This window comes from Schistocerca piceifrons, chromosome 3 (assembly GCF_021461385.2).
Source record: "Schistocerca piceifrons isolate TAMUIC-IGC-003096 chromosome 3, iqSchPice1.1, whole genome shotgun sequence".
NCBI lineage: Eukaryota > Metazoa > Arthropoda > Insecta > Orthoptera > Acrididae > Schistocerca > Schistocerca piceifrons.
In genome coordinates, this window is record NC_060140.1 from 662,233,901 (window position 1) to 662,249,205 (window position 15,305).

A 15,305-nucleotide genomic window follows, 5' to 3' on the forward strand; every position below is an offset into this window, starting at 1 on the left:
TGGTCGTAGTGCATAAAATTTTGATATTACAATACGTGAAGTTGTATAGTTGCTCTTATAAATTGCAAAAGGTTCTTTAATACTGCTAGTCATCTACCTCTTCACTTTCATATCTCTTTGACCTTCAACTGTTCCAGTTGTAGTATCTTTTTTGTTGACACTCTGGTGGGAAAAGTTCCATTTATCTTGCAGATAAAATGACTGCACTATTTGAACTTGGGCTGCTTCTACAGGATGACCATAATAGGGATGTGATCTTCCAAAGACTCCTTTTACAGACTTCACATTTCTTGATTTGTCTACCATGTACTTTGATACTGGTGGAACGTGGTTCAAACTTGTTTTCTTTGGAAATGTCTCTGGAATAATAGTTAAAACTTGCACCTTTCCACTGTAGGATGCACAGTATTCAACAGCTGAATTGATATTTGTGAAAAATTCCTGGCAAGAGATGCAAGAGTGCTTTGGTTCATTTTCTTCTCAATATGGAATGTCTACTTTGAAGAGTGTGGTCAGTTTTGCTGTAGTGTATTTATCCATAGCTTTAGTAATTTCTCAGCACTTTCTTGATACATAGAGCTTATGACTCGACTTCACTGACCACGATTTTTTAACAGGACTAACACCTACCTCTGTAGTTGACTGATTCAGGGTATTTAAGTCTTCTATTTATGCAAAATCTGCATCACCTCACTGTGGGAGGCTTCACCTTATCCAGATACTATCATTTTTGTTGTTCTCTCAAAAAAGAAGACAAATAGTCATCACTGGAAACATTTCACTTTGAAACAGAGTCTTCAAATGAGAACACGTATTCCGAACCTGAACAAAGTCTGTTGTTTTGTTCGTCTTATACAGGCTGTCCCATTTATCTTGACCACCTTAAAAACTGTTTGTCCATTTGAAAATTACAAAATGTTTCAAGCAGATGTTCTCAAGCCATCGGGGACATCAATCAGCATGATTGCCTTAGTTGTAGCTTTGTTTTTTACAAAGATGTGAACAGCGGTATGACTTTTTTAGATGATAACCTGTAGTTTTTATTTGGTAATTCATTTCATCTCCTAAATACCTATTCAAAAATGTATCACAGTGTACCATTCACTGAAACACAACCTTATTAATTACATAACACAACATTGACGTTGATGCTCCCAGCGCTTTGTTCAGGTACTCAGGGTAATGGAACACATCCACTAGCTGACGTTGACACAGGACAAATGCAAACGTAAGTAGAATGCACACCTGTCATTTCGTCAACCATCGTCAGTGGCAGAGTTGTGTGAGTAGAATGTACACCAACGAAAAGAAGGTAGAAATGCTACTCATCTATGGGGAATGTAAGTTAGCCGAACAGTAATTGCAACACTGTTTTCTTATGTACGGGTACATTTAGTACAGTCGTTTATTCCTTTTAAATACTGTTGTGCAGAGTAGGCATACAGTAATAGCTGTCCTTCCTACAAACTGCATCGACGTAACATTTCTTTTATTGTTGTTGTTGTTGTTGTTGTTGTTGTTGAAGGTAGGCAAAATGCTACGCAGGCAGCGGAACTGTACGGAGGGTGATATCCTGACAAGAACCCACCTTCTCGACGGATGTTTTCTCGTCTTGTTGCAATGCTTCAGGAAATGGGATGTTTCAACACAATCATTGTAGCACTTGCACAGACAAAGCTGCCGAAGTTACTGTTCTCACTTCTGTTTCTATGAATCCACATGTGAGCACATAACAGCTTGAACACGAGATTGGCATTCCTAAAAACAATGTACATCGTATTCTTATACATCACCGGTTCCATCCTTACCATGTACACCTACATCAAGAATTGCATTGGAATGATTTCCAGAATCGTGTACAGTTCTGTCAGTGTGCAGAGCAAATCCTCGCCAACCCGAACTTCTTCTCCAATGTTCTATTTACTGATGGATGTTCGTTCCTTCTTGAACAAAGGACAGGTAAATACAAGGAACTTGAATTATTGGTTCAATGACAACTCATGATGGATTGGACAGGTGGAACATCAGTGTCAATGGAGAGTTGATGTCTGGTGTGGGATGCTTGGTACTACAATTATTGGCTCATATTTCATCAGTGGTATTCTAAACGGTACAGCGTATGCCAGCTTCCTCAGACAAATTTTACCACCTCTTCTGGATGAAGTGCCGCTAAAAACCAGAATGCTTATGTGGTATAAACATGAGGGATGTCCAGCACATACTGTTCTGAACCAGTGGTATCCTACCAGATGAATTGGTCAAGGAGGAACAGTTACTTGGTCTGGTAGGTCTCCTGATTTAAATCCTCAGAACTTTTTCTTTGGGGATGCATTAAAGACATTGTCTATCGCAGTATTTCAACAACTCTAGAGAACATGCAACGAGTGCACCAGTGTATGTGTGTCCAGGGTCTACTCCTGGGCAACGGTAAAGGAGAGTCAAAGTCTGCATTATGTTTTACTTGGTTTCCATTTGTTTTGTGACATCTCCAGGAAGTGGTAGAGTTTTTGGTCCTGGGCTCAAAGTCAGTGGTGTGTTACGTAATTAATAACATTGTGTTTCATTGAATGGTACACTGTGATACACTTTTGAATAGGTCTTTAGGAGAGGAAATGAATTACCGAATAAAAATACAGGGTGCCATTTAAAAAAGTCAATCATGCTGATTGATGTCGCCCTGACGGCAAAAGAACATTTGTTTCAAACATTTTATAATTCGCATCTGGATAAACAGTTATTTTGGTGGTCAAGATAAATGGGACACCCTGTATATCACTCTTTTATGGATATGCTAATAGTCAGCACACTTCACTCTCTTGTGATCCCAGTCAGAAGGCATTTCAAACAGTCCTTTTCACAAAATACACTGCAACTGTGTCAACTGGTAAATTCCTCACGAAAACACAGAACTCACTGGATGATCTCAGATTTCTTAGAATCCTCTTCAGTAAACAAATTAGCACTGAACAACTACAATACAGAAACCTGCAGTGAACAACTATGACAAAGAAACTGACAAGAAACTACAACAAAGTGTGAGAAATATCTGCAACAATGAAAGTGAAAAGAAGTAACTGCCACAAAGAAAGTGATAAGAAATAACTGCAACAAAGACAATAGAAATAAACATTGTAATAAAGAAATTAATAAGAAACAACTTCAGTGAAGACATACATTACCCTTGAAAGGCAAAAAAAAGAAAAAAAGATTTTTTAAAATAAAACCTGTCTAACTTAAAACTGGAAGCTCTCCTTTACAGAGAATGTAGTACTACATGGTATTAATCAACAGGAAAAATCTAACTTTTTTGGACTGGCAGTTTTGGAAAAAAGTTGCCATGTGGTTATTGTTTAAGTTACTGTGGAGAATCTATGAGACTGGAGACTGTCATTATTCAGAAGCACATCACCCACACAATTCCAAAGGTAATGCAATAACTACAGTTCATGCACCCTCCAAGTTTTTGACAGGAATAATATTCAGAAGAATGGAAAAGAAAAACTGAGGTTCTGTTAGATGTCAATTATAATGGTCAATTCTGTCATTTTCAATCAGTAATGAGGCTGCAAATGGATGCAGTACACAACACCAGTAGGGAATGCCCATTGCAGTGAACTGTGTGCATTTGCAGCCTCAGGACTGATTGAAAATGCCAAAGAAGCGACCATTAACAGCTGTCCACTGTAGTGGACGCTATGTGCCACAGGGTTAATGTGACCACCGACTATACTCACAAGGGAACCTCCCCAACGCACCCCCCTCAGATTTAGTTATAAGTTGGCACAGTGAATAGGCCTTGAAAAACTGAACACAGATCAATCGAGAAAACAGGAAGAAGTTGTGTGGAACTATGAAAAAAATTAAAAGTAAAATATACAAACTGAGTAATCCATGCGAAGATAGGCAACATCAAGGACAATGGGAGTCAAGGAGCGCCGTGGTCCTGTGGTTAGCGAGAGCAGCTACCGAACGAAAGGTCCTAGGTTCAAGTCTTTCCTCGAGTGAAAAGTTTAATTTTTTATTTTCAGTTTATGTGACAAACTCTTATGTTTTCATCACTTTTTTGCGAGTGATTATCACATCCACAAGAAAATCTAAATCGGGCAAGGTAGAAGAATCTTTTTACCCATGTACAAGTTAGGTGGGTCGACAACATATTCCTGTCATGTGACGCACATGCCTTCACCAGTGTCGTATAGAATATATCAGACGTGTTTTCCTGTGGAGGAATCGGTTGACCTATGACCTTGCGATCAAATGTTTTCGGTTCCCATTGGAGACGCATGTCCTTTCGTCTACTAATCGCACGGTTTTGCGGTGCGGTTGCAAAACACAGACACTAAACTTACTGCAGTGAACAGAGACGTCAATGAACGAACGGACAGATCATAGCTTTGAGAAAATAAAGAAAGTAAAATTTTCAGTCGGGGGTAAGTTTTGAACCAAGGACCTCTCGTTCCGCAGCTACGCACGCTAACACAGGAACCACGGCGCACCTGATCCCACCTTTCCTTGATTTTGCCTATCTTGCACATGGACTACTCAGTTTGTATATTTTACTAATTTTTTTCATAGTTCCACACAACTTCTTCCTGTTTTCTTGATTGATCTGTGTTCACTTTTTCAAGGCCTATCCACTGTGCCAACTTATAACTAAATCTGAGGGGGATGCGATGGGGAGGTTCCCTTGTCAGTGTCAACATGCAATAAACATTCACAGACGGCAGGTGGCAGCAGTCGCAGTGGAGGGTTATGTAGCTTGATGGGGAGAACAGCAACCATTGTCATAATACTGAAATGGTGCGATTTACCTGGTGTTCATTGGCTTTTGGACCAAGGCTGAAAGCATTCAGAAACAGCAAAGTTTTTAAACTGTTCACATGCTGCCCCTGTTTTGTGGATGGCAAAATGGCACTGTCCAGACCAACTCTGAGGCAACTTTGATGCACCACGATCCTTAGATGACAGGGATGAATGATGATTACCGAGATGTCTGCGGGTGAATAAACATGCAGCTGTTGAGCAACTGATTGCCCAAATGAACCGTGTCTCCTTATGACCATTCAGTGAACGTTGCTGCTTATTGGCCTCTGCAGCAGGTGTCTGGTTCATAACCCATGCTGACTGCTGTTCATTGGCGAAGAATGGTAGAATTTTGCATGCCAATACCTCAATTAGATGTACAGTGAGTGGCATCAGATGTCATTCTGGAGCTAAAATGGGTCAACACAAGTAGTCATCTCTCCCTTTGGACCATGTCCACCTCTACATGCAGTTTGTTTTTCCTCAGTGCGATGGCATCTATCAGCAGTATGATGCAACATGTCACACATCTTGTATTATATGTGCATGGTTGATGAGTTCACCATATTTCTCTGGCCACCAAACTTCCCAGATTTAAACCCAATCAAGAATCTGTGAGTCCACCTCAATCAGGCTGTTTGCGCCATAGATTCTCAACCAGGAAACCTAATGCAGCTGGCACGACATAGGAGTTGGCATGGTTTCGCATGCTTCTTAGTACCTTCCAGAATCTCACTGACACTCTTCCTGCACACTTCACAGCAATCTGTGCTGTAAAAGATAGTTATTCAGGCTTTTAGCAGGTTGTCTTTTTAATGCGAGGGGACAGTATAGTTTGGCTTTAGGAAATGCAAAGGTGCCAGAGCGGCAGTTCTGGTGTTGCAGTTGATAATGGAGGCAGGATATAAGATAAATATACATTCATAGGATTTGTAAACTTATAAGTGTTGGACAATGAAAAATAATGCAAGATGTTCTAAATTCTCAGGAAAATAGGTGTAATATACAGGGAAAGACAGAGAATATACAGTTGTACTAACACCAGGAGGGCACAGTGAGAATGGAAGACCAAGAGGAAGTGCTCAGAACTGAATGAAAGGTTCAGGAGTAAGTTTAAAATTCAGGATGAGAGGGTATAAATGCTAAGATTCACTGACGACATTATTAGTCTCAAAATTGGGGAAGATGACATGAAGGAATTCTGCTGTCATGCCTTGGAAGCTAAACAACCCACAGCGATAAAGCAAGGGTGATAGAAGAAGAAGAAGAAGAAGAAGAAGCAGCTTAGCCCACGCAAAGGGCTTAGTAAGTGAAATCTCTTACTATCAACCATAGGCAATAATTTGAGGAAGACATTTTAAGCATGCACATTTAGAGCACAACAGTTGTATGGAAGTTAGTCATGCATTATGTGAAAACTGGAAAAAGAGGAAAATTGAAGTGTTTGCAAAGTGCTGTTACAGAAGGAGACTAAAAATTAAGCAGGCTGATAAGATGAGAAATTATGAGATTCTCAGTGGGATCAGTGAGGAAAGAAATGTGATTAGCAGAAGGGGCTGGATGATAAGACATCTATTAAGATATCAAGGAATGACTTCCATGGTACTAGAGAGAGTACACAGTTGTGCATGTACCGATTTTATGTTCGTAAATGAATCTTGAAACTCAACAGCCTTCCAGAACTAGGAGTAACGTTATATATTACGCTGTATTCACAACACAACCAGATGTAGGAGCCAAAAATCCATAGTCTACATCCTTCCTTTATGTTACCACTATTATGACAGCATTGTTTTAGCTCAGTTGCAGTAACACATTTAATTTTTTGTGTTAAACAGGCCCTTGTTGCTTTGTTCTTATTGTCCAGTCTTCTCTGTCCATATGTTTTATAAGTACATAATAAGACATCAAACTTTCCCATACCTCTACTGATCATACAAACAGCTACAATTATGTTCAAAGAATTAAGATGCCCTAAATATTGCCATATAAATAGAACAAAAAAGAATGTAATAGTCTGAAATTGCAAGGACAGTGAACTCCCAATTATTCATGTGCAGATTATCTGGTTTGCAGATTATTCATCTATCTAAAAACAGAAAAGCACACACATCTCACACGCTAGGAGTGAGATCACGGGTTGCTGGCCACAAGGAGCAGCAGTGGAGGCTAAGCGAAACCAGCAGCGGAAGACGACTGTGCCGAAGCATGTTTGAAAGTGCGCATACGTCGGCTGCTGCCACTGCCTCTATTATGCATCCAGCGTGCACATTGTCCTGAATACGTGTTTGAAAATATCTCTCTTATTAATGCTTTTTAGATTATTCATGCATTTTCTCAACCGCATTATGTCAAACAATTGGGAGAATATTGTAATTTTGTGAACATTTCCATAACCTCATCAGAAGGTTTCGGTAGTATGCCCCCAAGCATAATCTGTTAGTGCAACACACAGTGACCCAAGCCACTTTACTCAATGCTGGTTGGATCATCATCTTGTTCAGTGTCAATCCACATATTCACAGCTTGCTTTGCCGATTTTTCTTGGGGTCATAGTCATGCACCCAGTACTCATTCATGGTGACTGGGTGACCAAAGAAGTCATTTGGATTGGGGATATACCTGCATTTCCACTGCTGCCTCAGTTTGGTGAGCGTTTTGAATGGGTGTGAGCAGTCACGAAGCCCAGCAGGTGGTGGTTTTTATCATGTTTAAAGACTGTAATAACTGATCTATGGCTGATTTTCACTTTTCCAGCATTGTTTAGATTGTGATAAGCCAGTCTAAGAGCACCAAGACCTTAAGTTCTTTTGAGATTCCTACATTTTCGCAGAGAGATTGTCAGCCATTTCATTGTTTGCCATTTAGACTTGCTTGATCGCACTAGAAGTGTCTGCGCCACTTAACCACTGTGTCGTATCACGGAAAATTTTTTTCTCTACGGTCCCACCAACTCAGCATAGATCGTTGCAGTGTTGTACCCACTGAAATGCCAAAAGAAATAAAATAAAATAAAATAAAATAAAAATAGAAAAATAAATCCACACAAGACTCCACTTTGCCCTTTTTTAACTTTTTTAAATTTTTTAATATATTTTTTATACTACGGTACTGTGATGCAGGGATTCAATTTTATACTGTGGGCTCAAACGTGTACCTGCAGACGAACAGAAAATTAAGATAAATTTATTTTTTTGGCTGTGATAATTAAAGCTTTGACTACCATTCATTTCATGACTGGGCTTTTGTTTTCTCCACAGATACCTGGCTGGTAGGCCATACTTACACAAGAGGAAAAGCTCAAATGCTAGAAAGATCCTTTTGAGATGTTTAAAGTATTTCTGTGCAGGAGAGTGGGATCTCTTTCCCTTTTTTCCGTCCTGGGATTTCAATTTCATACCACTTAAAATGTGTTGTTTTACATTTGCAGTATTTAAAAGTCACAACTTAAGCACCTAGAATAAATTTTGCTTGAACTGCAACAAACCAGTCATAGAAAATCACTATACAAGTTTTAAACAGCAAATTTTATCATACGTTATAATCATCTCAACAAACTCAAAAGCATTGTCCATGGAGAAAACAGTCAGTATCTTTATAAATACAATAACATTGTGGCCATGATGATCTGATGGGTAGAGCACTAGACTCTGGCCATAGAGATCTCAGGTTCAATCCCATATAGGGGCAGGAAATTTTTCTCATTACAGTCCCTCCAGGGTGGCCCCAGGTCCACTCAGTTTGCTATCAGTTGAGTACAGGGAGTAAAAGGAGAGCCTGCCATCCTCCCTCTCCTAGTGTCATAGCGAAGAAAGGCTGCACGCTACCTGCAATCAGGTCAAGTGCCCAGGCTGAGGCTTGTGCCACAGATTTTACATTTTTACATTAATATTAAATGCCAGTGGAGCTTGTACTTAAAGACGCCAGATCCAAAAATTGTGTGTAAGATCAGCTCATGGTGTGGCAATGGAATGTTACGGACTAAGCAACAGTAGGTGCTTCGCTTTTTCTCTTCTTTTATAAAACTACCTCTGTAGCATAGTAGTTACAGAGTGGACAATGTGGCTTAATTTTATTTTCAATTACATCCCCCCCCTTCCTCCCTCAGTGCAATTTTCCCTGAACTCGGGAGTGCTGAACTTGCTCCTGCATCCTCCTACTGTCCTGGACTTTACTCCCATTAACAAACCCCTTCCCCTGTGTGTTATTTATATTTTTAATGTATGTTTCATTGGCTTTACATCCTCATTTTCTCAGTGTTACTGTTTTTTTTTCATTTTTCCTCCATTTTCCCACTTTTTCTTCCCTTTTTTCTCTTTTCTGCCTTCTTTGTCTTTATCTTTCTTTTACTTTTTTATTTCCATCTTTCCCTCTCCCTCTTTTCGAGTTTTCCTATCTCCCACTCAAATTTCCTCTTAGTTCTTAATGCACTGTTCATTCCATTCCTCATTTCTCTTCCTTTCGGCCCATATTTACACTTTTTACCATGTACTTAAACCATCTGTGGGCTGAAGTTGGCATAGTGCCTACCTGTTTACTGTTTTTGCACTCTAATTCTGTATTAACATCCTCCTTCATTTGTGCTTTCCCCTTCAACTTTTCCTTCCTCTTTGTCTTTGCCTCCCTTCATCCACAGAGTGAGTAGGTGTTTCTCTCAGAACCTGAGCTCTGAGTGACCTACTCCTCCTTCCCAACTTACTCAAATCCTTCGTGACGGGGGCCTAATAATTTGAAAATCCAGGAACAGTTTTTCTGCTTGCGGTATGTCTATCAGCAGTATTGGAATTTTGTCTCTAGAAAGTAAATACCGACTAGCATTCTGTCTTTACTGATTTTTCTTCTTCTTTTGACTATTCTTAATTCCATTATGTTTTTTCTTCATTTTTTTTCAGTTATTTCTGTCCATTTCTCATTTCCAGGAGTGTGTTTATTTCCACCTTCTCTCATTCTGCTATTCTTTGTCCTCCTGTTGTCACTGAACAGCAACAGTTGCTTCACAGTTCACTTAGCTTTTTGCATGCTCTATTTTCTTGTATCAAAGTTTATGAAGGCATGGTGAACATTACAATCATCAGTCATTTTACAATACAAGAGGATCCAGAAATGTGAAGGAAAATAATTTTTATCCTGTTTCTTGATGGGAAAGTGAGTGTTTTGTTATTTTGTCAGGAAATTGTATTTTGGCATTCCATTATACTTAAGACTATAGTGGGTTATTACACTTACTAAAAATATCTAGCAGACGGTAATTTTCTTTAAAGAAATGAATGGGGCTTAAGGATTCTTGTTATAGCATGTCTGTGAGTGTGTATAAGTATAACTTTAAAGCATCCTGCAGCTGCCTTTTATTTTTTATTGTATTGTTCAACTTGGTGTTGTCTTTTCCCTCCAAAGAGAAGAACTACTGCAAGCTCAACAAAAATGCAAAAACTTAGAAAGAGATATTTTAACACTTAAAGAGCAAATAAAATTCATGCGTGATCAGACAAAGAATGCTGAGCAGGCTCAGAATGATGCTAAGCAACTGAAAAGACAATTGGAATTCTTGAAAAGGTACCATTTTCCAATTTTTTGTATTTATTGTTGTTCAAACTAATGTTTCATTTAATATATTTTAATAAAATGATTATTATTTTAACAGTGTTGAGATGGTGGTTAAAGCTGCAGCAACAGAAGTAGATGAAATGCTTGGCAATTTTGATGGTACATTTGACTCCTTTAAAAGAATGAGTACTTATGTTTCAGTTCTCAAAAGGTGAGTGATGTATTTTTGTATAATGCAGTGTGTGTAATGATCAAATATTAGTTATTTGCTTATATAATTTCTGTTCTTAGTGCAGGCTTTAGAGTTTAGGCTTTTAAAGCATACATTATCATTACCCATGTCTGCATCCTTGCCTGTCAGTCTCAGAGCTTGTCATGCACATACTGCGATTATTTTAGTCCCAGATTATGTTGGCAGGATATTAGGTGTCAAGCTGAGTGTTTTTACTTGCAGTCCTCAAAGAGTGTATCTATCCATACAAATTAGTGGCGAACTTGAGAGTATTCTTGTATAGGTAGTGGCACATACTTTTAACACAACAGTAACATTATATTCATTTCTATATGATTGTGAGGCTATACGAACAGAAATATTAAAACAGAAAAGAAAGAAACAGCATGTTATATTCATAGATACATAAAATAAGGGAAAGGCAACCACTCACTTATAGCGTATTGATGCATGGAGCACAATAACACACAATAGATAACAGCATACACACTAGTTTTTGAGCACTAGCTCTTTTTCCAGTAACACACAGTAATAATGGCTCGTAAGCTGTGCTTTACCAGCTTGTTATACAGGGACAGATTAACTGTAATTGCCACTTGATTACTGAATTGAAAGAACATCGCAACAAAATACGGACAGGGAAAAGGAAATATTACATTCAGTACCTGTAGTTTCTGTCACACAGTAGAAAATGCTGATAATAGGTTACAGGAAATTATTGGGCAGACAGCAAAGATTGCTAACCACACTGAAAGAACTGATAGTAAAGATAGTGGAGATAGAGATTGTAGGACCCACACTATTGATTTGAAGTAGAAATTTGAGAAATCTGAAAACAAAGGAGAATTAAAAGGGAGTACTGTGCCCTTGCCCAGAATGATAAGCAATGTGATCAAGTGGTGGAAGGAATTTTGCCTAGAAGGTGGAAGTCATCTATCCAGTAAGTTTCAGTCTTTCATGCCTGAAAAGGAAATCACCCTGTAATCTTCTTACAAAAATTTGAAAATAGTTTTCCACCAAAGTGGAATGAGATAGTCCTTGAGATGAGCGATTGGTATTGACAGTTCAGGTGGGCAGACGGCAGTGTTGCCGAATGTGGCTTACAGCACTCTGCACGTAGTTTCTTCTTATATGCATTCTCTAGCAACATAAGCAAAAACACTGATAACATGCAGGTCGTATTTGTACATGTGAATTTATTTACAGTTGCTACTTGTAATACATAATCTCAAAAAACTGAAGAGAGCTATTTAGTATCTAATACACTGTAATATCAGAAAGTTATTTCTCAAACTTCGCAGTATAAATGAAAATTATTTTGTCAGATCATTTAACATTAACGATTTTTGTTTCCATTGTTAAATATTTATAACATTTATTGGTTCTATAATGAGCTACTGAATAATTTATCGGTATATTATAATACGAAGATAGTACACTCAGTATGTTGATAGGTCAGTGGCGTCCTTACTCATTACATTCTTGAGTGTGTTGTAGTCATGCTAATGGAAAAACACCACTCTCATTACCATCAGAATCTGATTTAAAATAGTCTTCTTCAGCACTGCTCAAACTATCACTGCTCACTATAATTAAATTTTGTATGCACTCTTCCACAACACCTTCATTTTTGGCTGCCTCTCTGATGGTACTTGTAGTACTGTTCACAATTTTTGTCCGTTTCTTGCTTGTCACTTGATCGATAGCTGCTATAAGATTTTCGACTTCAGAGATCATGAATTTTTTATTGTTTGCAGCCATGTAAATTTTTATTTCCACCCATACCCCTTCAATGAAGTGACAATCGTATGGAGGAAGCTGAACAATTTTAAGCCTATGCCTTTTGGCATTCTCATCAATTGCATACATACGTCAGAAATTGTGGTTTCTTTTGTGCCATAATTTTGAGTAATTCTGCCTCCTTCATATCTTCTTTGAAATCCACTCATCATCATTTCAGCCACTGAATATCTTCTTTTTTCTTCACCAAAGTTGGTGTCCAATCATGAACAATGGAATGATAAGGGGGATTGTACATGACGATCACTGATGGACTTGTCAGATTCATCATAAGTGATGTTTTGAAGGACTTTTGAAAGACCATGCTGTTGATCTCTATATGGCAATCACCTGTCCTTTTTTAAAATTCCTTTTCCAGCAGGTACTGCCATAGGTCCCTCAGGTGTTCCATCACACCAGCCTGACATTAACCCAAGTTTCATCTGCCCACACTATATTTTTGAATCTCACACCCACGATTCTGTGCAGAAATCTGCAACGCCATGTGACTACACCTGTCCTTTCCATAAATATTTTGCATCTATTAAACAGTGAATAAGTGAAGCTATGTCCTTAAGCATATGAAAATTTGCTTCCTCTAAAAAGATCGTCTTTCTGAAGTGACACGAGTAATCGTGTTAGTAGGCTGTTCCCTTCTCTTATAATAGCCAAATATATGACAGTGAATAGCATCTTTCTGGAAACTGTCCAAAGTTGTCACTTGCTTCTCCCTCAGCCGCTTCTTTCCTGGTGTGTGCAGCCTTGTTGTACCACTCTCACCACAGTCTATGCTGTACTGTTCTTTCCCTATTGTTACAACAGTGTTCTTGCTTATTTTCAATGCTGCTGTAGTCCTTTTAATAACCTGAGCAACAGGAAATAAGAGCTCACGATTTTCCTTTTCTCTTTCAAAGTAGGTGCTCACCGAACACACGAATTTGCGGGCCTGGCTGTGTAGCACACTTTTCTTCCTCCATTTCCCTTCACATTTTGGGCCAGCAATACTTGTTGCACTGGAATTGTTTTAAAGGAAACAGAAGCAAATAAACACTAACAACAACAAAATGAATAAAATACGAAATGAATTAGTAACAAAAACTATGAAACAACTGGTTCCTACTATCTGCTCAGGTATAAAATTCAGGTAGCCAGTCAACAATGACTCTACTTTGCTGTCAGTATCAAGGCTTGTCTCCCGCACTAAAAGAACCAAAACTGGAAAATGGAGAGTCTTCAAAGCAAAGGAATTCCAGAAATGGAAAGATTTTGAGAAGCAATTTAAGGAGAAATATTGGTCTGGGGGGAGAATAGCAGAAAATAACTCCGGATTTACTATACACAAGCCACACAGTGCTAAATAGGGTGGGTTCTTAAAGTATTTAGACTGGTATCTAACAAGGATGAAGTTTGTACGTGAACCAATAAGTGAGAGCCATCTAATGAGACAGTTAATTGGTAGGATCCCCAACTATGTATGGGAAAAATGGTTGGGAAGGAATGTTCCAGAGTCAGTTCAATATTGAATTACTGGGAACAGTTGTGAATATCCTTAATGAAGCTTGTGAAGAAGAGAAGTGGAAAAAGAATGGTCAGAACTCACAAGAGGAGACTCAGAACTCACAAGAGGAGACTCAGAACTCACAAGAGGAGACTCAGAACTCACAAGAGGAGACTCAGAACTCACAAGAGGAGACTCAGAACTCACAAGAGGAGACTCAGAACTCACAAGAGGAGACTCAGAACTCACAAGAGACTAAACCCCCACAAGGGTCTGACAGTAAGCAAAATAGTTACTGTTGTAAGTGAAGAAACAAAACCCAGGAGGTTCAAATATAGAGGGAGAAGAATAGCTGGAAGCATATCTTGTGAAGGGGAAATATGCACAAATTGAATTCTTGAAACCAAAGATATAGAAAACTATTTGGATGCCAAAAAAGAGGTGCTCCCAGAGACTGTACTGTGTAAAGCAGGTCATGAGGTATATTGAAGAAATGCAAACTGCTCAAAATGTCATGAAGAGCTGCCAGCTGTAGATCATAAAGATAACACTGATTTTTATACTTTTTTAATCTGTACTAGCTCCGGTTTAGAGAAGGAGGGAAGGACTCTTATAACTTCTGTAAGTCTTTTACAGACACTAGTTAAGAAAGTGTGGTTGTTAGTTGGCAGTGCAAAATACTAATGCAAAATATAATTTTATAGCTTTACGTTTCTCCACTATTAAACACAGTTATGTCAAGGTTTTTCTAATGTGTTGAGAGAATAGAAGAAAATGCTTTACAGGACAACTAAGAATCACTCCCCCCAGGGGGTCCACAACTCTTTTGTGGGCACGTGCGTAGCGAGCACGGGACCCCGAGCTAATGTGGCCCTCCTTCCTTTCCGGGCTGCATACCTTCCCTTCCCTTTCCGCATCCCTCCCCGTCCCCCATCTTCGCCCCCCCCCCCCCCCCCCCCCCTCACCTCTGGCTCTTTCCTTCCCTTTCTCCCCCTCTGGGAGTATGGTTTGTGCCTACGTCCGGAGACGGACGCTTGAAACTGTTCCAAATTCCTTGCTTTCTACACTTACAAGTCCTCGTCCTTCCTCTGTCCTTCTCTTTTCCTTCCCTCTTCTCCTTGCCCTTTTCTCCGCTGCGGCGTTTGAGACCCCCTTTTCTTTCCTTTCCCTCTCTCTTTTTTCCTCCCTGTGCGTGTTTGAAGGCCGACCCACGCACTTCCATGCGTAGCCGGTGACGGGGTAACGTGTAATTCCCCGCCCCGGATAGACAGGTAGGACACGTACGTACCCCCTGGTAACGGCCAGGCCCAGGGAGGGGTGATTACCCGAGCTGATACCTTCCGAAAGTGCCGATTGGTCACTCCGTCCGTTTGTCGGGAGGTGTGACCTGAGGTGTGAACAATCACCTAAGGCGGGTGTGCCCTCGGTGAGGGCCCCCACAAGGGAGGA

The 15,305-nt window shown here is 39.4% G+C and overlaps 1 protein-coding gene across 4 annotated transcripts in view; it reads left to right on the top strand.

Annotated features, from left to right (window-relative positions):
- The window catches only part of LOC124789612 (E3 ubiquitin-protein ligase TRAIP), a 216,933-nt gene that overhangs the window by 94,222 nt on the left and 107,406 nt on the right, over positions 1 to 15,305 (top strand). For all 4 annotated transcript variants that reach the window (XM_047257027.1, XM_047257029.1, XM_047257028.1 and 1 more), the window contains 2 exons: positions 10,198 to 10,356; positions 10,445 to 10,558. In XM_047257027.1, coding sequence (XP_047112983.1) covers positions 10,198 to 10,356; positions 10,445 to 10,558 — 273 coding nt within the window. The remainder of the gene's footprint in view (positions 1 to 10,197; positions 10,357 to 10,444; positions 10,559 to 15,305) is intronic.